The 23,477-nt window shown below is 42.0% G+C and overlaps 1 protein-coding gene across 4 annotated transcripts in view; it reads right to left on the reverse strand.

The window, feature by feature from the left end:
- Positions 1 to 23,477, reverse strand: part of FAT3 (FAT atypical cadherin 3) — a 603,349-nt gene that overhangs the window by 89,336 nt on the left and 490,536 nt on the right. For all 4 annotated transcript variants that reach the window (XM_036923269.2, XM_036923272.2, XM_036923270.2 and 1 more), the window contains 5 exons: positions 17,914 to 18,189; positions 15,325 to 15,535; positions 6,335 to 10,408; positions 2,930 to 3,126; positions 1,782 to 1,935 (listed from right to left, as the gene is read on the reverse strand). In XM_036923269.2, the coding sequence (XP_036779164.2) occupies positions 1,782 to 1,935; positions 2,930 to 3,126; positions 6,335 to 10,408; positions 15,325 to 15,535; positions 17,914 to 18,189 (4,912 nt within the window). The remainder of the gene's footprint in view (positions 1 to 1,781; positions 1,936 to 2,929; positions 3,127 to 6,334; positions 10,409 to 15,324; positions 15,536 to 17,913; positions 18,190 to 23,477) is intronic.

Genomic DNA, 23,477 nt, shown 5'->3' on the forward strand with positions numbered 1-23,477 from the left:
CTTTGAAAAACAGCAAATTCAATTTTAAGCACCAGGGACACATTTATGGGATTCTGGACACAGCAACAGGCCAACTGCACGGCCTTCAAATTAATTAATCTCACTGCGAAATTGCTGCTGTCAGGGGTTGTTCCGTTTAGCTACCTGGAGAAGCACCGTACCTCTTTAAGCCTCTCAAGCCCTGCTGTGGGGATCAGCTATATCTCTGGCTTTCTGAAATATCTCCAGAAAGAGCAGAGAGAATATACTCATATCCTTAGTTCTTGGATGGTCAGTCATGCCAATAATCTGTAGACCCAGAAGGGGAAGTCTCACTGCTTGCAGATACTCAGCATCGTTTTACTCCATCTTTTGGAGAAAGCAAGCAAAACGGAGGGTTAGCAGACAGAGGTCTGGAGGGAGTCCTACTGTGACAGCATGAACCCTACTTGCTGGATTGCAGAAGCACCCGTGGTTGCTGGGCAAGGGTTCCAGGGGCAGGATGCCTGAGGAACATGGATCAGGAACTACTCAGCAACCAACATGGAGTAGGTTACGTTCTACCCTGGAACAGCTGTGCTGGTGCCGCCATCAGCCCCTGCGGAGACCCTCCACACTCTGGTTGGAAATTACCTTTCCCACCACTTCTCTCATAAGCTGTTCTCTAGCTCCTCTTGGAGTAACAGTGTGCACAGCATTCCCTGGAGCAGCCATGCTCTCTGCTCATGCTGCCCCCAAGGTCTGCCATGTCCTGCTTTAGCTACTACTTCCTCTGTGCCCACATATAACTCCCCTGATATCACTCCAAGGCACGACTTTCACTCTGCCTTTCATTATTATTACTGCTATTGTTATTATTACTGTTGGCTTACTGGTCTGTTCCCCTCTGGGTTGCAATATCTTGGCAATAATATGTTTTGCTCATCTTGGCATCTACCACAAATATCCCATAAAATGCTGTTATGCCTACTAGTTACTCAATAAATGTTCACTATTGAATAAAGTACAGACAGGCCTATATAGCCCAGTATCCTATTCGTATGCAGCTAGGTGCTTCCCAGTCAGATACAGGTGACACAGGAGAGGGGCGTGAGGGGCCACACCTTTTAGACACTCAGTGTTAGTTACTGCTCATTAGGACCAACACAACACTGGGAACAGGCAAATTATTTGATCTTCATGCTTCCTTTAAAAATTACCATTGGGTGGACTATTGAATACACAACACTGAAATAATTTACCTCCATAGAAAACATCTTTTCCATTAGCTCTGACCTCCAATGCAGGCATCTGCCTTGGGCACAAGTAAACTTTCACCTTATAATTCTTACCTGAATATATAAGCAAATCTGAGGACTCATAGCTTTGGGGAAACTAGACAGAAATGTTTAATAAAAACCGGACAAGTATGTTAATAAGCACCCAGAAGGGATTTCAGCAGGGTAGACTCTCCTTGCTAGGCTGTCTGGTGTGCATGGCCACCTGAGTTTGTGATATGACTATTCATACTCCTTACAGGGCAGATGCTTTAACTCACAGACAGGAGACACAGGAGAAGGAAACAGACCCATCTGACTACTTGATGCTAACAAACGGGGGTAAAGATGGGGGAAGTTTTATAACCTAAATAAGCTGTGAGCTCTAGAGCACCCATGTTCGGACACCAGGTGCAACCAGTACAGCAGAGCGTCACTCAAGGCTCTTGTATACTAACTACCCACTAGTGATAAGACCACAGGGGTGTTTAACTTTTCTCATAGATTAAACAGTGTCATTTACCCAAAGACTAAATTTCACCTTACCATTTTCTGGGTCTAGAAAAAATTCATCATCTCCAGGTCCATAGAGTGAGTACTGTATATCTCCATTGGATCCGATATCAGCATCTCTGGCACTGACCTTCAGGATTATTTTATTTGATGGGATGTCTTCAGGAAACAATGCTGTATATGCAACCTGTGCAAAAGTAAAAAAAAAGGGAATAAAATTGTTAGTATTTGTGGGGCAACTGCCACACTGAACATTACAAATGATTTCTTTAAAAAATGCATTAATGTAATTTACCTTTGGCTACTTTTTTACTTCACCACAGAACCATCTTACAATATATGACATGTTATAATATCTCTTGCCCTGCCCCTCACATGCATATTCATTAAAAAAATACTGATTGAGCACCTACTATGTGCTAGGTACCATGTAGAAGCTAGGAGTACAATGGGGAAGAAAACAGAGAACAATCCCTGCCCTGTCGAATCATGACACACATCACGTACTGATAATGGGTCTCTTTCTCTGTTAAGCACCAGTGGCTCCTTGAGACCCTGTAACTCTTTAAAGAGCCACTATTAACCTTTAGCATTAGTATGAGAGATTAAATCTATTTGCAACACTTTTCTAAGCTACAGAACACCAATATTGTCTGCTGCTCCAGATGTCAAGGAAAAGGTAAATTAATAGTGATTTAACTTCAGTAAGAAAAAAAAAAATCTAGTACTGGCACTTTGCATTTGCTGTCATGCTTTTTAGTATGGTGGACAGGCTACTTCATGAATAGCCTGGAGACCTGGATTCAATACCACCACCGCCACTAACCAGCTGTGTAATTTAGGCTATCAAGTGCTCCATTTCTCCTTTATGAGATCAGTGATTTAGACCGTAAGTCATAAGATCCTTTATGATTCCTTAAAAATCATTTAATTTTAAGACTCATGGTTTTTGTTTTTTGTTTTTTGGTGGGCAAACTTAGGTACCTGATTATGCTGCCTATAGTCTTTCTGTGTTTATTCATCCTAGACTCTACCTCCTACCCTCTGATATCCAACTGGAGCTCACTAGTTAAGGAGATAGAACAGAAATTAGCCCGCTTTAGGAAGAAAAGTGAAATGGGTTTTCATTCTGTTTTAGAGAAACAGAGCGTGAAATGCAGCACTATATCCACAAATCTTACCTGGTCACACACTGGGCTATTGTCATTCACATCACTGACAGTCACTTCCACCATGGCCTGTGTGACAAAAAGCCCATCGGTGGCAGTGATATTGAGGAAGTAAATATCTTGTTCTTCTCTATCTAGAGGTCTCTTCACATAGACCTTCCACTCGCTCTGCACCAGGCCCAGAGCAAACCTTCCCCGGGGGTTCCCTCCTGCAGTGCAAAAAGAATTTCTGAGATGCGCAATGAAAGGCTTTGATCTGCACCTACAGCGGGAGGCCTGTGTGGGGTCGACCAGGTGCCTTTCAAACTGTATCATTTCCAATACTTTTGATTCTCCTGCAACAAAGCATGATATTTATATGCTTGGCTTGCGTGGAAAGAAAAACAGCAACTTTCCAAGAGAATAAAATGCACTTGGAGAAGCTGGAGGTGATCTGTTGTTTAGTTCCCCTTAAGGACAATCAAATTCAAACTGTGAACAATCAATCCTCTTCTCAGGATGACACAATTGTCTTTCCACTTTGTCTCAAGAGAGGATGTCTAACAAGAGCTGTAATACACTACAGCTCTTATTACCAAGACAATTTTATTTCTGTAGATTACACAATCAAGGAAAGGCAGTCAGTTCTACTAAGGGGTCTTTGAATAAAGGCTTATCATACAGCTGTGCACTTCATGTAAGGACTGGAATTTGGGGGAGAAAAGTTTGCATGACAGAGGAAGACCCACTAGCACTCAACAGCCCTAAGGAGGGGTCCGTTTAAGGAGAAGTTCAAAGATAAGCACTGCAATTAGATCAAATTTATCAGAGTCAAGCTGGTGAAAGCAGAAAAGTAGAAGAGGTGAACTGGAACAGCTTTGATGCTGCTGCAACACTGCCGGTGGTCCAGCAATATTACTTTCCCATATCCTGAAATTACACAGAGACAAAAGCATCTTGGAGAAGATGGGAAGAGGAAGGAAGAAGAAAATCACTTTCGCCCTCTAATCCTGAGGAGGAAAATAACGTCACTTCAAACACAGAGGATGTCAGGACAAGACAGCTGGTGAGCAGCCCTGGAGCCCACTTAGATCACCTCCGTCTCATTTGTTGGGGCATTCAACCGTCACTTGTCGCCTGCACTGGGCCAGGCACTGTTCTGGGCAGTAGGGCTATAGCAGCGGACAAGATAGAGAAAAATCCCTGCTCCCATGATGGAGATCACATTCTAGAGGAGAAGACTGACAACAATTAAATAAGCAAGGAAAGCGTGCCGACTGCTACTTCATTGAAAAAGTAGAGCCACTTCCACCGTCTTACAATGAATCTTTCAAAGAGCAAAAGGTCCTGCCAGAGGGATTGAATGAAAGCAGTGAAACTTTGAGGGCCAGACCTCACTTCGGATTATAAGGCATGGGACGATCAGTCCAGGGGCCTCAGCAGTGTGGGACAAACCACGGGATAAATGGGCATACTGGGCAGACAGAGCAGAACAGGTGAGGGCTGCCCAGTCCTCTAGGGCAGTGTTATCAACTGGGAGTGAGAACCTGCCCCCGACTCCCTGGGGACATCTGTCCATGTCTGGAGGCATTTTTGGATGTCACAAGGTGGGTGGAGGGTGCTATTGGAACCTTCTGGGTAGAGGCCAGAGATGCTGTCAGTCACCCTGCAGTGCACAGAAGGGCCATCTCCTGCAGAGACTGAGCCAGCCCCAAATGTCACAGTGTTGAGGTTGACAGGTCTGCTCTGGTGGGACTCGGGGGTCTCCCTGGCCTATCACTTTCCTCACCACTGGCTAGGATTCAATTATGCTACAGCTGGATATTATTTCAGTATGAATGAATTCACGCTCACTGTTCATGCTTCCGGAGCAGCCCCGTATCTTTTGTTAAATAAAATGATTAATGGTCCTTCGTGAATCTGTGACAGCATAGCCAAGTTGTGTTACATCAAGAGCAAAAGTGAAATCTAATTAAAATAAGTTGGTGGTTGGCACTGCTAACACTAACAGTAGCTTGAAGCTACTCTGTTCTCATTACTTTGCTGAAGTCGACAGGATGGTCCCTTTAAGTCATCCATTGAGAACGCAGAGACAATGTAGGCATAATTAAAGCTGAAAATTTAACAGCTCTCCCAGATAGAAAAGTGTCCCTCCGGAATGACTGAGAAGCTTTTTATTTGACACTGAATGTAAATAAATGGAAGTGACGCTTCTCACCTTTCCTGAGCACTATTGCTCATGTCTTTGAAATGCAGAACTACAGAAATAACGCATTAGGGGAAAAAAAATGGAGGCTACCGGATAAAGCACCAATGCATAAAGAGCTTTGAACAGAAAACACTTCCAGAAAACAGTTCCACAAAGAGAAGGAAGATAATGCGGAAGAGGAGCACAGCAACCCCGATGCTGACGCATGCGCCCTCCTGTGGACCTTATTCTGTGATGATTAATTAACTTTCCCACTAACGTACTTAAGCAGATTCTGCATCCTGAGGGCATTCTAATTAATTCATTTCTCACTTTGAATAATGGAGTTTTTCTAAAGGGAAGCCACCTGACCCACAAGTATTGATGGATTCTTTAAAATCTTTTGGCACTTTGCTTATGTTCAGCCTTTGAATGTCACAACATCAAAATATTAGCCTTAAAGCTCTTGAAGAGTTTTTTTGGGAGAACTGCTCCCACACCATCCCCCCTTTCCTTTGCAGTTTAGGGCCAGCAACCTCCAGAAGTTTACCCCTGATCAGTGACCCTGTTCTTCACTCTGACATGAAATTCTCTACCCCTCGGAGCATTGGTGACATTTTGTGTGCACTCTAGATGACATCACTTGTTAATCTTGGCTTTGCCATCGAAATGCTACTTACTGTTAGGAAAGACAGAAAAGGGATCCAAGAAAATTGAGCTGTCAGAAGAATATACCCTTTGGCTTGGGGTTTTAACTTCAGATTTTTCAGCAGAAGTTCAGACACTGCATTCTAATTTGAATATGTGTGCACGTGTGCGTGCGTATGAGTTTTCATTACCAGGAGAAACTTGTAAGTGAGGCTTACTGGGATCAAGCTATTTATTTTCTTACCACTACAAAAAGAAACAGGAATATGGTTAAACACATATCCCTCCACCAAAAAGAGCAGCTATTTGCTTTTTCTCAGCTGAGATGTTTGGCTGGATTCCATTTTAAGTGATAAGAAGTGACTCAAGGACCGGGTACTAACCTGGGTAATCTGTCATAGGCAAACCAATATACTACAAACTAAGGCTGGGTTAGCAAACAACTGACCACTGGAAAACCACGTCGGCTCAGAGATCTTTTACTCAGCCCCACAGAGGTTTTATTACTCCCACTCCCTCATTTCCTCTTCCTTCTCTCCTGCTCTTACCCCTGCCACCTTTCACCTTTAGGAAGCAGAGCAAATTGAGGGCGGTAGACTCACCTGTAATATGGTAGCTCACTTGGCGATTAATGTCGGAGGTGTCTCTGTCCCAGGTGCTGAGGACAGCTACCACCTCGCCCGGAGGGTCGCTCTCCTTCACGTCCCCTCGGTAAACCTCATGGGCAAAGACTGGAGCGTTGTCATTTATATCTGTCACCCTGACAGAGACCAGAGCTGTGGAGGAAAGGGAGAAGGCTTCTCCCAGGTCAGAGGCCACCACAGAGAAGGTGAAAGAAGGGTCTGTCTCATGATCCAGGTCCTTCAAGGTACTGATCCAGCCTGTGTTGCTGTCAATATTGAACGCTTCCATTATCTTTTCGGGCTGGGAATCCGAGTGGAGGGAATAAGTGACCTGCCCATTGGCTCCCCAGTCTGTATCAATGGCTCGCACCTGGGTGAGCTTGGTGCCAACGGGCATCCCTTCCATGAAGATGGCCTCGTAGCTTGAAGTTTCAAAGACTGGCTTATTGTCATTCAAATCCAACACCTTGATATCTATGTCCACAGTAAACACAATGTCCACCTTGTCCAGGGGTATAGTGGCTGCTACTTTAAAGTGGAAAGCTGGGCTGATTTCATGATCAAGACGTTTGTCGAGCTTGATTGTGCCCGTTTCCTGTTCTATGATGAAGACACCTGCTTTGTTATTTTCTGGCCGTTCCCCATTCACTGTGGTGAACCTGACATTCTGGCTGGGCAAAATCCTCAGGGTGTCTACTGTGCTCCCAATGGCTGTATCTTCTGAAATGGTGAAAGAATACTGAGACTGGGTGAATGAAGGCAGGAATGTTTCCGGGGGCACGACATGGATATAGACAGGAATGAGAGAGTGCTTTACTGGAATGCCTCCATCTATGGCTTTGACAAAGAAGGACAACACTGTGTTCTTCAGCTGGTTAAAATTGCCCTTTGTGACCATCCAGCCATTGTCAGGATCAATTTCTAGGAGGTCAGCCACCGAAACCGAGGCCTCACTATACAGGGAATAAGTAATCCTTGAATTTGCTCCATCGTCTGGATCCATGGCTTGAACCTGAGTGACCAGGTGGCCCCTTCCCACATCGGCCCTGACGCTGGCTCTGTATTCCACGGTCGCGAACTGGGGAGCATTATCATTTTCATCCACAACGATCACCCTCACAGTGCAGAAAGTTGTTCTCCCTCCACCATCGAGGGCCCTCAAAAAAATACTAATGTCTCCTTCCAGAGGGTTTTCCCGGTCAAGCTTTTCTGTAGTGATGACCTGTCCATTGCTATCTATGAGGAATCGATCCTTAGCGAAGTCATTGATGATGGTGTAGCTGATCTGCCCATACATCCCTGGATCCCCGTCTGAGGTGCGGACATGAATTACCTTTGTCCCAATGGCCGCATTCTCTCTCACCTCTGCTACGTAGGTGCTTTGTGAAAAGGCAGGGCTGTACAGGTTAGCCCCGAGGACTCTGATATGCACCTGTGCTGTGCTGGTGAACAACCCATCAGAGACTGACACATTGAGGCTGTACAGAGGTTCCATCCGCTGCTTCCGGTGGTTGGACAGTGTGATGACCCCATTCCTACTGTCCATCAGAAAGCTCGTCCGGTCATTCCCAGATAAAATGTTATATTCTAAGCGGTCAAAATCAGAGCTGTCTGCATCAGAGGCTTGCACACAAGTTACAAAATGGCCCCGGGGGGCTAATTCACTCACATACGACTCATAAATGAGCTGATTAAAAACTGGAGAGTTGTCATTTATGTCTGAGATGTAGATATGAACCAAGACCTCGCTGCTCAGTGATGGGAAGCCATTATCTGTGGCTCTGACTTTCAAGGTGCAGTGCTGCACTAACTCATGGTCCAGCATCCGTGCTGTCAAGATTAAGCCACTTGTGCTATCTATGTGAAAATAATCTGTGCTGTTGTAAGTATCTTGCACAATCTGATAATGTACCAGTTTATTATTTTCTGAATCTGCATCAGCAGAGACAACTTGCAGAACAGGTGTCCCAATAAGAGATGCTTCTGATAATGTTGTATTATATGTGGGTTGATCGAAAACAGGGGGGTTGTCATTTATATCATTAACTAACAAGTCGATGGTGACTTCAGCCCTGGCACCAGTAAGGGCATCACTGGCTCTTACTGTCAACTTGTAAGCAGATATAATTTCATAATCCAAAGGGCTCACGACTTTCAGGACCCCAGTGTCAAAGTCAATGTTAAACTGTTTATAAAGATCCCCATCAATAATGATATATATGATACCTTGGCCTTCTGGACTGGTGGCATTGATGCTAAGAATTGGGGTGTCCATTCCAATGTCTTCATCGACGGAAGCTGTATAAAAGGGTTTGTCAAACACAGGCATTGCTTTGTTGACAACAGTGATAGGAAGTTCCACAGATGTGGACAAGGGGGGTTTTCCACCATCCTTGGCTAGGATGGTGACTCCATACTCAATGTTGGACAAGTCGGAGTTGAACGCTTCTTTTAATATAACGTTCCCTGAATTAGGGTTAATTTCAAAGTGGCCGTAGTCATCCTGTAGGACATAGGTCACTTCTCCATTTGCACCTTTATCTTTGTCAATGGCTGTCACCTGGTAAATCAGAGTCCCAGGCTCAGCATCAACTTGTACAGCAGCATAGTAAGGGAGGCCCACAAAGACTGGAGAATTGTCATTTATGTCTTCGATATTAACCCTGACCACCACCCGAGCCACCCGCAGATGGTCTAGCTCGCGGCTAGCTTCCACCACCAGCTCGAATAACTCCTGTTCTTCACGGTCAAAGGGCACTCCAGTGGTCTGAATGACTCCTGAGGTAGATTTTATCTTGAACTTATTTCCTGGATTTAAGATGCTGTATTTTAAGGGCTCATTAAGGCGATTTCCAACGGCATTGACAATAGCAACTTTGGTTATGTTAGTGTTGTTCTCTGAGATTGAGGTGGAGTAAAAGTTTTGTGTAAAGTGGAGGCCACTGTCCATGGCTTCTTTAACCAAGATGGTGACCACAGACGTACTGTAGAACTTTCCATCAGACACTTTAGCTATCAGCATGTAGTGATCTTTGGAGAGGTTGTTGTTTTTTATGGTGAGTACTCCACTATTTGAATCAATTAGAAAATGATCCAAGCTGCCTTCCATTAGGCTGTATGTCAGTTCAGGGGGCACCTCGGAGTCAGGATCTGTAGCACTAACTTTCAGAACCTCCACTCCAACATAGGTAGGTAGAAGCAAGACAGTCTCAAACACAGCCTGTGTGAAAACAGGCGGGTTATCGTTCACGTCTGTCACTTCTATGTTGACTTCAACGGGACTCTCTGCAGTCAGCTGGGGGCTACCACTGTCTCTCACATGCACATGAAAATGGAAATGGGCAATGGTTTCATGGTCCAGGTTCGCAATTGTTCTGATTGCACCCGTACTGGAGTCCACTGTGAAGAACTTCTTGGCCATGGACTCCACAATCTGATACACAAGCAGAGCATTCCGGTTGCTGTCAGCATCAGTGGCACGAATCACCAGTGGGCTATTATCCAAGCTCCTGACAATGCTGTTGACTGGGGCAGCCTCACTTAGGCTGCCCGAATATTGAGAAAAGAGAAAAACAGGGGCATTATCATTTTCATCAACAATCTGAACATTGACTGTGGCATTGGAAGCCATTCCTGCCATGTTAGTGGCCTGCACGATGAGCTGATAAGAGGATGCACGCTCATAATCCAGTGCCTTCCGAGTGGTGATAACTCCAGAGTATGGATTTACCGTAAAGATCCCATTGGTATTTCCATCTTTGATGTCATAAATGAGGGTAGACTGGCTGATGGCAGAGATTAGTATGACTGATGTCCCAATATCCACATTTTCATTTACTTCTGCTTGGTAGTCTTTGTGCATGAACTTGGGCTGAGAATTATCTGACATGGTGACAGAAATGCGCACAATTGCAGTGGCAGACATTGGCGGGGATCCCTGATCCGTGACTTTGACAGACAGCACAAACTGACCCATTGTTGCCATGTCTGGTTCTTTGGAAACAGTGATGATGCCCAGGACCGGTTCGATCTTAAACGTGTTCCCCGTGTTCCCTACAATATAGAAATCAATGGGGAAATGAGTTACCAGTCAGTTTTTGAAGATGAACTCTTCATCTAAAGGCTTCTCTATGCAACGTGGTAGGTGGTAAGCAATTATTTGTATTCATTCCATTTTATTCTGGAATAAAATGAGAGACTTCTTGTTCCTGGGTATTCAAAAGCAATTGAAATGAGTCTTTCAGTAACATTGTGAATTTCAGATCAGTTAATCCACATCGACCACAACAATAACGCAATACTGTGGACACTGAAGCTGTAAATAAGAGTTTGTAGGAGAGGCTTTCTGTTAAGAATGTTTAGGACTTACGTTTTCCCAGCCTTGTTAGAAGGGGAGTGGATTGGGCTGGCTTATGCAGATGTCACTGGTAAGAAGATATTTATACTAAACCAGTGCCAAATTCTGTGTTCAATATTATGAGAAAGAGGGCTGTAGCAATTGGTAATAGAACTCTGTAACATAGTCATTTGGTTTCAGATTATCCCAAAGTTAAGCTTTGGTGCATGGTATTAGGATTACTTCATCCTACTGAAATTGACTTCATCCTCAAAACTACTTTGGTGAGGGGGTGTTGTTCAGGCATGAGGAATTCTTCCCAAGCCCGGTTTGCTTTATAAGATGTGAGGATGTTTTCTGGCTACCCTTCTACACCTGCCCACATCCCAACATGCACACATGCACAAACAGGCGTAAAACTAAACATATAAAAAAAATTACACAGTGGTTGCTTTAATCTGTAACCATTCTACGCATCAAGCATTTGTAAGGCTTCTGGTGAACTCAGAAACTATTGATAATATGAACTGGCACTGAAACCAAGAACTTGATGCATAGCCTTTATGAAATTGAGAAACTGGTATCCCACATTGACACAGCCAAAACGAGAAGGGCTATGACCTGTGACACGAGGAGTTTAGAGCTCTGCCTTTGAGATGTGTGGGATCTGGGGTGGTCTAGATTCTTTTAAATCAAAAGTCAGAAATTTTGGCTATTCAATTATATTTGGACTTTTCTTTCTTTTTGAACTACCTTAGTATGGCAGACATGTAGACAGTTTACATGTTAAATTATCATTAAGATAAGATCCAAATTGAGAGGGAGGGCAGTTATAGGTGTCTGTTAGAATATACAGCAAATACACAGACTTCTCACTACATACTTTTTAAGTGAACTTTTCCATGTCTGTAAACAAAAGAGTCATGTTCCTATAAAATCTATTTCTATAAAATACATGCTTATTTTTAAAGTGGAAGTAAGCTTAATAAAGAGGTATGGATTTTATTCCAGCCCCAAAATGTGAGTACTAAGCAATGTTATAAAGTCAGAGAAAGAAAATACTGTATGATCTCACTTATACGTGGAATCTAAACAAAACAAAATCAACCCTCTCCCACCACAGGCCCCCAACCAAACTTACAGAAAAAGAGATCAGACTTGTGGTTACCAGAGATGGGGGAAAGGAGAAGGAGGAATCAGAGGCAGGTACTCAAAAGGTATAAACTTCCAGGTATAAGATAAGTAAGTACTAGGGATCTAACATACAACATGACGGCTACAGTTATCAAGGCTGCATGACATACAGGGAAGTTGTTAAGAGAGCAGATCCTAACACTTCTTGTCACAAGGCCAAAAATTTCTTTCCTATTCCTTTCTTTCCTTTTCTTTTTATTGTATTTACATAAGAACATCTTATATTAGCTGAGCCTATAGTGCTAATCATTTCACAATGTATGTAAATCAAACCATCATGCTGTATGCCTTAAACTTAAATACAGTGGTGTATGCCAATTATTGCTCAACAAATCTGGGAGGAAATAAATACAAACAATGATGTCTTTGATGTCAGTATGATTTTCCACTTTGCCTCCTAAACATGACCACTTTTGTGATCACAACAACAAGAAATTCCATGATCTCATAAGCAAGCTTGTAAATTTTTAATAGCACCATGGAATTGAGTCTGAATCCAAGATTTGATTCATAGACCCTTGCAAGGAGGCAGGAATATTTCACATCAACATCTCAGAGGAGGAAAATAGAGAGACATCTGAGCAATGGTCACCTTCCAGTAATGATACCAACATGCAACTCTGAATGGTGACTGCCATAGAGCCAAGTCTCTCTGGGGTCACTGATTCTGGTGCCCTACAGCAGAGTTTGGAGCTAAGTCCTTTCTCACTCTAGGCTCAGCGTATTTCTTAATACCCAGCAAGTCATACACATCAGCGATGAAGGGGAGTCAGCTTCTGACCTCGAACAGAACTTCATAACCCAGCTGTCCCATGGCTGCTCACAAGCTTACTGCACCCTTCCAGGAGGCTGTGCTTATATTCAGGTCCCAGGTGGGCTTTTTGATGCTTTCCTTCTTCAACAACACCATCCCATTTTCTTAGAACCCAGTTCCTGTTCATTCTCTCCTGCTACACTTGAGTCCTTGGAAATTAACCTCTGCTTGTTTTCTTGGAATCTATGGCTTCATTCCAGACTTCTGGCAGCTGAGCAAAAGCTGTGCTCATCTTACTTATCATTATTTATCTAGTACTCAGCACAGTCCTGGTACAAAGAGGGTGCTCAATAAATATCTGTTGAATGATTGACAGGAGAGAGAGAGCTAAAAAATAAAAAAGATTTTTAATTCTCTATCTGTGTGCATCTTAGCATCTGACATGCCCCCATCCTAACTCAGTTCCTAGTCCTGGTCTTTCCTGTCCTGTCCTGTCTCAGAGCCATCCAGGAGCTACTGTTGGTATAAAACATACACCTGAACTAAATGTAAGACCTGAGGTTCTGCATTAGAATTCCACCTCAGCCCTTTGGGCCAAAATAAGAAGCTTCAGCAGTTATAGGAGAGGCCAGGAAGGAGACAGAAAATTTATGGCCCACCCACAAACAGAGTAAAATCTTGCTTATCTGAGGTTTGTGAGAGAACTTAAGTGATATATACTTTCCACAACCACTTTTCATTTGCTACGAAATGCTGATGCCTGTGGGATCCACCTCTCCTTTCACCATCTGGGAAGAAACTGGCTTTGCTAGGACCTATCCAGGCCTAGGGTAGGTCTGTCTGTCCATGAAGAGACCCAGGGACCACCTGAGATTTACTGTCTACACTGAAACCTCATTAGCTTTTTGCACATACACTCAAAAGTCATTTTTCAGGATACCAGTGGGTTTCTGGAAATTCGAGTTTTCTCCATAAAAGATGTTTTAAGGCAATAACTTTTCTCTCTAGTTTTTGTCAACTACTAAAGAATAATTGGCTCCCTTCTCTATGTCCAGCACCATGCTGTATTCTGTGGAAGTTAAAAGATAATGGAGCCAGTGTTTTCATATGGTTTTCAAATTACTCTTACTCTTTGCCAACCTCTAAGTTGGTTCAAAAACTATCTGTCTATATAAGAGACAAAGGACAAATATAAAAAGCAAGTAGACACACAGATAAATGCTTAGAAAATGTTAAGTTAGAAAGGTAGAAATAAAACCCTATATGGAAATAATAAAAACAAAATGAAACAATGTATATGCATAAATGAATATGGGGAAAAGAAAAAAACGTGATTAGGAAAAAAATGTAGAAAGAATATGAAGAGTTGTTGGATTAGGTGATATTTTCTTTAATGTTATTTAAATATTTGTTTTCGTAAAAGAAGGTTCCTTATGTTATTTGTGGAACTAGAAGAACACTGATTATATAATTAAGAAAAATGTCCTGTGATAAGCAAAAGATGCAAAAAGCATTTTTTAAAAAGTACTGGTCGGGCATTAGGTTGAAAGGAAATTACATGGAAATCCAGAAAACAAATGAACTAATTTGCTTAGGGTATCTGGCTGCTAGGAACCAACACCTTTTCTTTCTTTCTTTTTTTTGTATAGACCTTAGCTTAGACTTATATAAAATGTGGATGTCTAAGGTAGGAAATAGTTTGATTATTATTTGATGGAGCAGCTTAAAAAAAAAGGTTGTTGGCTTTTCTTTTTCTAATATTTTTTTTGGTCCTAAAACTGTCATTCTAGCATTCATATTTTAATTCAACCACTTACAAAAATGCTCCACATTTAAATCACAGGAAAGAAGGCTTTCCAGCGCTGGCATGAGAGGAGACAGCATTTGGCTTTATGCACGACAGACATAATGTTGCAGAACATTTTGGAAATATGTGGCTTGAATATTCAAAAAAGACAGAAGAAGGGAAGGGAAAATAGAGCAGATAAAAGATATTTTGTAATTTTGGGGCTCACAGTCCTATCCCTTGCTTGGACACTCATCTCTGCTTTCATAAATATATTCCACCTGTGCATCTTCAAATCATCAGGAAAGTACGGTCTTGCCTTGTAGATATTCAAATTGATTTTTAAAAAGCCCAAGTTTAACAAGAGTATATATTTATTCATCTGCAGGTGAAGCAGGCAGTTCACTCCCTACCGAGTACTCGGCTGCTCTGATGGCCTCCAGTGAAGTGAACTTGTACAAATTGTCGGGGTGTAGGAATTTCTGAAGTCTACAGCTCCCTCACTGGCAAGTAAATAAAGACCTATATGATGCAATTCACAGAAGAGTCTGGCAGCCCTCAAACGATGGCAGACTCTGGTTATTTTAGTCTGAGGCCATGGCTTGTGGACTCATAGGTCAAAGCCAGTGAGTTTATCAGCCATTTCTTCTCTCTTCTCCATGCCAGAAAAATCTGCAAATGACACAGTAGAACAAAACTCTTTCCTCACTGTCAGTGATGGCAAGCATACTACAGAAACGCCACGAACTTTATATACCATTCTCACGCCAAGAGGGCAGCTGCTTGGCCAAAATACTCATCTGGGGACATTCCAGCGGTAACTGCAAATTTGACACGGTCATAAATACTAGTGGGGGTTGAATGCCATGCATCACGCTGCGGTCTGCGACGGCTCTCACCTGCCTCAATGGAGTAGATGAGCTCTGCATTCTCCCCTCTGTCTTTGTCCAGAGCCGTCACTTGCAGCACAGCTGATCCCAGAGCCGCCGATTCAAACACGGATGCTTCATAGAGGGGGTTGGTGAAATAAGGACTGTGATCATTAGCATCTTCCACGTTCACAATGACTCGAGCCAAGTTTCTTCTATAAGGAAACTCCTGATCTCTGACCTTTAGGCAAAACACAAGAAGTGACAGGACTAAAATCTTTTACTGCAAAGAAACTTACTCGACTATGTCTGTGGTGAAAACAAAATGAAATAACTCACACGGAGTGCTTGACCCAGTCCCAGGCACACAGTAGGTGCTCAATAAATGGTGGTGTTGTCATGGGAGGGCAAGGACTGAACACAGTGAGAGTAGAGGCCATATCTTTCTTGCTCAGCATTATGCAGGGCTGATGCTGCTCAGTCTGTGTCTATGTAACTGATGCCTGGACATCAGAGACCCAGCACTTTCCCCTGTCCTCCCTGCTGCCTCCCACCTTCCCCCAGTGCCTCAGCCACTATCTCCTTGGTATCTGTGTATATACAGCTGCTAATAGAATGGGGGCTGGAGGCTCTTCTGAAGGAGAAACTAACAAGTGGAATTAACGAATGCAATGCAGAAACTGCCATTCATTCATTCATTCAACAAACATTTATTGCCACCCATTATCTGTCAAGTCCCTGGCTTGACTCTGGAGGTCCAGCAGGGGATAGACCTGCAGCCCTTGCCCTGGAGAAGCTAATAGTTGGTTGGGGAACATAAACCAGTAAATTGAGATGTATAAGGCCTGGTGGTTAAGGGCTAGGATGGGAGTGAGTAGTGAGAAGAACCTAACATTCAGCTTCTTGGAAGTGGTGACAAATAAGTAGAAGTGGTAAAATGGTGGTAGTGGTGGTGTGGGACACACAGTTCAGGCAAAAAGAGCCAGTATGTGCAAAGGCTCAGGACTGAGGATGAGCTCTGATTACTGGGAAGGTGAGGAACTGAATCTTAATTTATGAAATGAGAGGCCCTCATTGTGACAGAACCTTGCCTGAATGCTTTGAAGTTTCCCCTGGTGTGCATATGGCAGGAGCTTGCAAATAATTGATTTGTTAGCTCTGACCACATGATTTTGCTCTAATTTTAGGTAGTACTAATCAAATGTGTACTTTTCATTTGTACAATTTTAGGCTCCATGACTTCAGAGAGAAGCGAAGACATTAGAAAATGTATTGAGAAGAGCCATCAAAGGGAAAAGGCTTTTCAGAAACAGGACCTGGAAGGATGCACAAAATGACTGCAATGGCTTCGCTTGGAGAAAGGCATCAAAAAGGACTTGTTTGCCCTGAATATGCGGTTACATAAATGGTAAGTGGTACAGGGTGACCAAACTCAAGGCTGTTAAGGAAAGAATGAACAGAAATGATGTGAAGAATTGTGAGAACAGAGTTAGTTGCTGGCATTAGGTCTGTGGGGGTGTTAACTCCCTGTCTGCAGACTGGCCTGCTGCACCCAAGCACAAAGCCGAACGCTGTCCTCTGGGTTCATGGAAACTGAGGACTGTCTAAGGGTGCAGGGACTGTGTCTCCTTTATCTCCTCAGTTCCTGGAACAGTACTTGGCACATAGTATGTGCTGGAGAAGTATCTGTTAAATGATGTTTGGACCTGATGTCTGCTCTCTGGAGCCTCCCCTGCAAACCACAGTAGCCAGCATGGTACTCAGAGTCCTCTGGCCCAGGAAGGTTACTAGACTTGGGAAGGAAGGGGAGCACTTAGTGAAACATTACTTTCACCTTCTTGGGAATTGTTGGCCTCTTAGTATGTCTTAAAGTCAGTCAGTACACAAGATGAAGTGTCCGGCATCCTGCCTGGTCTTAAGGAACGCAAGGGGTTTGTTAGGCTGCAACTGTGCAGCTGCCCACAGGGTTCTCGGATGGTTAAAGGGACAGACTTTGGGCCATAAACTAATCAGGGATGTTTCTCATTCATCTCTCTTTCCCAATTAGGTGACCTAGGCAAACTTCACTCTAAAACTAAAGCAACTTTTATATAATTTGGAGGCCCCATGAACCCAAATTTATCTGTAATGTTCCCTGCAGGCTTCAGTGTATTTTGAGATCTCTTCTGTGTGTCACCATTTATTACTGGGACTGGGGACAGCGAAATAAGTAGCAAACCAGTTCTCTAAACGTTTCTAAGGACTGAGTATTGCATAGGCTGAGCAAATCACTACCCTTGTGATTAACTTCTCAAGGAACCTCTTTTAAGCTTTTCCCCAAAATCTTCTGGATATGACCTGATACTATAACCTGGGAGATGTATGGAAACAGGGCCGGCTCCTTCCCTCACAGTCAGTCTATCAGCAGTTTTTACTGAGCAGCCAGAACTCATTTCATCTTTCAGTTTGGCAAAAACAAGGAGTCACTATCTGAAAAATCAACACAATCCTGCTGTGGAAAGACCAAATTCATGGCTACTTACAAAATGTGAGGGCCCTGGACTTCTGAAGACTATAATGTGTCAGTCCTCAAATGGTCAATGATTCTGCCAGGAGAGCAGGTGAGCAGTTTGGACCTACCATTATGTTGAGAATGTGCTTGTCCTGGGCCTCATGGTCCAGTCTCTCCGCCGTGTAGAGCACTCCAGTGCTGGGGTCGATCCGGAATTTTCTCATGCTGATGGAGTCGATGCTGCTGTGCACAGTATAGCTCAGCTTGTGCTTCTCGTCTCTGTCCGTGGCTTCAATCTGCAATATCTCTGTATCTGGAAGCACATCCTCGGAAATCGTCACGTCGTAATTCGGCTGGGAAAATTCTGGGCCATTATCATTATTATCCAGCACCTTGATGAATACCTATTGTTAAAAGAAGACAAGAGTGACGACTAATACCAGTTCATTCATTGCTAACAGAGGTCCGCTCCCTCTCTCTTCCCTCCATGTCCTCGGATCCCAGCTTCCAGCAGCTATCTCAGTATGTAGGAAGATCTCAAGAGAAAACACTCTGTAATTAGAGGTTGATAATTAACCAGTACTTCACACTAGCAGGAACACAAACTATGAGCTGATCAATATTCTCACTATTAATTGAACAGCTGAGATGGCACCCTGGGGGGGGATAATTCCACAGGACTATTTGAGGACAGTTTAAGAGATCACAAGGTGACCTTAGCATGTTAAGTTCCTATTATCTTAAGTTCTTGTTATGGGCCTAGAGTGGACTTAATGTGGAGGCAGTGACAGGGTGGGAAGAGTAACAAGAGGCACAGGAAAGGGAGGAATGAGCCTATGGGTGGTATCTTCAGAGGAAGCAGAGCTTCTCAGCTGCGGTGTCCATGCACAGCGCTGCCCTGCAGGTGCCAGGAGCCTATCAAAGATCCCGGTACTAGTGATAGCTAAAATATGACATTCCCAGGTTGATTTCTTTTACAGAGTATTTTACTATACAAAACTTGAGGCAGATATAAATAATATAAATCACAGTAAGAAAATAAGTAATAAAGAACCCTCACATATTCGCCACTCAGCTTTGACAACGATCAATTATGGCTTATCTTGATTCATCCATGTGCCTGTTGTCCCCATCTGCTCCCCGTATTACTTTGAAGCAAATTTCAGCCATCATATAATTTCACTACATATCTGTAAAAGGTAGGGACTCTGTTTAAACTATACACACACACTATACTAATATTGCACCTAACACAGAGAAAACAATTCCTTAATATTAAATGTTCAGTTGGTGTTCATATTTCTGGAATTTTTTTAAAAGTGTGTTACATATATTTGTAAAAAGAAAGCTAGTTTCCTTTAATCAGGATATGCAAATAATGTCCAAACATTGCACTTAGTTGATATGTCTTTTAATTATCTTTTAAGTTTTAGGCTCTCCCCTTATCTTCTTGCAACCTTTGCGTTGCTATTGTTGGCACTGAAGAAACTGCCATTTTCTCTAAGTGCTGCGGTTTGAATTTTGCTCATTGCCTCCCCACGGTTTTGTTCTGCATGTTCCTCTTTTCCCTGTATTTCTTCTAAGTTGATAGTTTGATCTAGGAGACTTGATTAGATTCAATTCCATTCCCTTTTTTTCTTCTTCTTTTTCTTTCCCGACAAAAATCCCTCATGAATGACAGAGTGCATGTCCATCTGGAGATGCACAGAATCTGGTTCTCTTGTTATGTGATATTGATGATCATTACACAGATAACTTTAATTCATGGAAACTGCAAAATGATCATCCTTTAATTCTCTGATTTCATCCTCATTTATTAGCTAGAATAGTTCTAAGAAGAAACTTCAGTTAATTTGGTTACAGTGAAGTATGTTTCATGTAGGAAAGACAGAATAAATACTAAATTATTTCCCTTTGTTGGTTCAAAATAATGTCTTGGTTCTCTAGCTCTTCCTGAAGTGATCAATGAGGTATTAATTAGAAGCATCACTATGAGCTCATGAGTTTATTCCAATGTGATTATGTATCTACTCCTACTTACTGATGCATAAGTGGTCTTCCCTTAGCTAGAGGGAGCCTCTTCAAAGTTGGCTCTTGAGATCTTTGGACACAATCGTAATGGTCTTTGGTAGCTTCTTGGCTTTCTACTAATTGCTATTGGTAATTTTTTCCAGGTTCACCTTACACATTTCCTGTCCCAGTCCTGAATTACCCATTTCTTCAAAAAGCATGGGTTTCTTTTAGCTAGAAATGGGGCTAGGGATCCTTAGGCCTATTGGGTTTGCTAATATGGCTAGATTTTTCCCAGTGGACAGAGTCAGCAAAGATTTTTGTTGTTATTATTTCATGAATTCATGCTGATACTCCCAATTCACAATTAGGTTTTACTTAATCTCATTCTTTTTACGTTTGTGCCCCAGCTAAAACCCCAGGCTGAAATCCCACATGCTCAATGATGTATAATAATCAACCATTGCTTTATCTGAAATACATGCACAGAAGTCTCAGAATAACAAACTAACATTGTCATTATAATTACCTCACAATTATGAGCATCCAAAACAATTTAATATTTAATATTTTTAGTTCTTTTGGTCCTTGGGATTTATCCCAGTGGGGACACGCAGCCAAATTAGTATGTTTTAAGTCACCTAGTATTTTTCTCTATGTAGATATGCTACCAACTGGATACATACACAAGTTCATTTGCTCCCATTTACCTCTCAAATTTGAAACTTGACTTTTTAACATTTAATTTGTTTTATATTATATGTAAGAGTACCAATGTCAACTTCACTAAAAAGGTATGAAGAAGTATAGCTTCTGTATCTTTCTACTTCCCACTATTCTCTCCTTCTTCTACAGGTAAGGATTTAAAAAAATTAAGGCTATGTTTTACCCATCTGTTACATTAATGTAAATATATTGTATACAATTTCCCCCAACATGCTATTCCACTTAACACTGTATCAATGGTTCTCAACTGGGCATGACTTTGTCCCCCCAGAGGACATATGGCAGTGTCTGGAGACATTTGGGGGTTGTCACAGCCACGGGTTGAGGGAGTCTTGGCATCTAGTGGGTAGGGGGCCAGGGATGCTGCTGAAAATCCCGCAATGCACAGGGCGGCCCCCTGCATCGAGGAGCTATCTGACCCAAAATGTCAACAGTGTTGTTGTTGAGGAACTGCATTATAACCAGAGGCCACTCCACAGCAGTACAGCGATCTTCTTCCATGGGGAAGATGCATCATAGTTAATCCAACCAGTCCTCCCCTGAGGTTCTTTTAAGGTGCTTCCAGTTTTTGCTCTTAGAGTGTGTGGTGAAGAGCTGTGTGCCCATGTCTTTACCTATTTTTGCTATCATGTATTTGGGTCCCTAGAATTCAGATTGCTGAATCAAAGGACCAGTGTTCATACAGTTTTGCTAGGTATTTCCACATTCTCCTCCCCAAAAGTTTTATCAACTTGCATTCTCACAGCAACAAATGAGATTGACTGTGTTCCCAGAGCCTTGCCAACAGAGTATGTAGTCGAACTTAAATTTTTTTGCCAATTTGATAAGAAATGGCATCTCAGTGTATTTTTTTTTTCCCTCTGACTACGAGTGAAGGTGAGCATCTTTTCAGATGTGTAAGAGACATTTGAATTTCTTTTTCTGTTAAAACTATTTATATCAACTCCTTCTTCTATGGGTTAGATGGCCTTTTCCTTCTTTATTTTTGGAAGCATGGTGACACAAATTGCAAGTTTGTTTTCAATTTTGTCATTTATCTTTATTTTGCTCAAGGTGGTGATTTTTTTTCCAGGCAAAAAGCTTTTATTTTTTTATTTTCATGTAATTGAATATATCAATCTTTTCCTTGATTGTTTCTGGATGCTAAGTCATAGTTTTAGAACATTTTCTACACTTCTCGATTATAGGTGAACACATTCATTTAAAAAAAAATAGCATTTACATATTTCTTTTTCTTCTATCTCTAATCCACTTGGAATTTTTCCTGGTATATTTTGTGATGAATGGATCCAGTTATATTTTTTTCCACATGGCTTTCAATGTCACTTTCTAGAAGACCATCGTTTCTCCACGAATTTGAGAGGCCACTTTTATTGTATGCTAAAGTTAATATGCAAATAGTGCATCTCTGCCTTTTCTATTCTGTTCCATTGGCTTATCAGTCTTTTCCTACAACAATGTCAACATGTTCGAATTACAGAGGCTTTATGGTGCATTTCCACTGCTTGACAAAGTTAGAGCCTCTCTGTTCTTTTCCAGGGCTTCCTGGCTCTTGCTTGTTCTTCCAAATGAACTTTATAATCAATTTGTATAGCACTTGACAAAAATGTGTGGCATTTTAAATTGGGATCATGCCCAAAGTATAGGTTAACTAAGGAAGAAATGATTTTTTTTAATGATGGAGCCTCCCTATCCAAGAACACAGTTCATCTTTTTTCATTTGTGCAAATGTACTGTTTTGTTTTTTAGGGGTGTTTTAGTTTTCCTCAAGTAGGTTTTGATCACTTACTACCATTTATATATGTGCTATTCTAAATGAGGTCTCCTTTTTCCATTATATATTTTCACCGTGAGTCTTTTTTTTTGGAGGGGGTTCTGTATTTGGGCTATTGGTTACTGTATGTTAAATTTATAACCTGTTATTTTACTAAATTTTCCTACCCCTTGAAGTAGTTTCTCCATTCATTCTTTTAAGCTTTTCAAATAGGTAATTCTACCATATGCAAATAGAGATTGCTTTACCTTCTTCCCTTACAATTCTTATCACACAAATTGCTTTATCTTATCTACTTGCTTTAGCTAATACATAAAGAGCAATGTTCAACAGTCTTGGAAATGATGATATTCTTGTCTTATTCCTGACTAATAGGGAACATTATTCTCCATAAAAAATATGCAGGCATTTGGCTGCATTCTAGAAAACTACTTACTATTTAAAAATAAACGGGACCAGACTCTAGTTGTTCTTATAAATAGCTGCACCATCCCTCACCTTGGTGCAGATGTGCTGCTTTGAGGGAGAGGAAAATGGCAGTGCTATGACCTCTATTCCAGGATAATTTGCCCGGGGGAATAAGCCTGACATGGGGATAAGCTTTGCCTACAATGAATGGTAGGAAAAGGTTGAGGAGTGTGCGTATAGAGTTTTGCATTGCCTTATATTGCTTTCATCTTCACTGCATTTGGAAAGCCATACTAGATTCTCTGAATGCCAATTCTTTCCTTTAAAAAGTTCATGTTAACTTAGTCAAGATGTTAAAATATTTGTGTTCACAGAGCAGTTATATTAATGGGATAAAAAAGCCTTTCCAGGCCAGCAAGGCTGCCCTGACCTTCATGAAGTTTTAAAGTTGATGTGCTCTTGAAAAGCTTGCCTCTTTCTGCTAAGCCTAATCTACAGTCGGAACAAGGGTTTCTCTGTAAAAGACTTCCTTTTCCTCGTTTACTTTTTATTTCCCACAGTTGGTGCTATTTGTGAGTTCCTGAACTAACAAACAAAGCAAAGTAACTCTCAAAGATGTTGTGTTCAAAATGGTAATTGAAAGGCCTTAGGAAGTACAATGGAATCAAAGCAGAGGAAACCTGAATGGAGGAAGTCTCTTCAGCGCTGGTTTCAGTGCTGCCCACCACAAACACTTGGGGTTTTGCCGGCTTGTCTAAGCTGAGTCTGGGTAGG

Source organism: Manis pentadactyla, chromosome 9, assembly GCF_030020395.1.
Source record: "Manis pentadactyla isolate mManPen7 chromosome 9, mManPen7.hap1, whole genome shotgun sequence".
Taxonomy (NCBI): Eukaryota; Metazoa; Chordata; class Mammalia; order Pholidota; family Manidae; genus Manis; species Manis pentadactyla.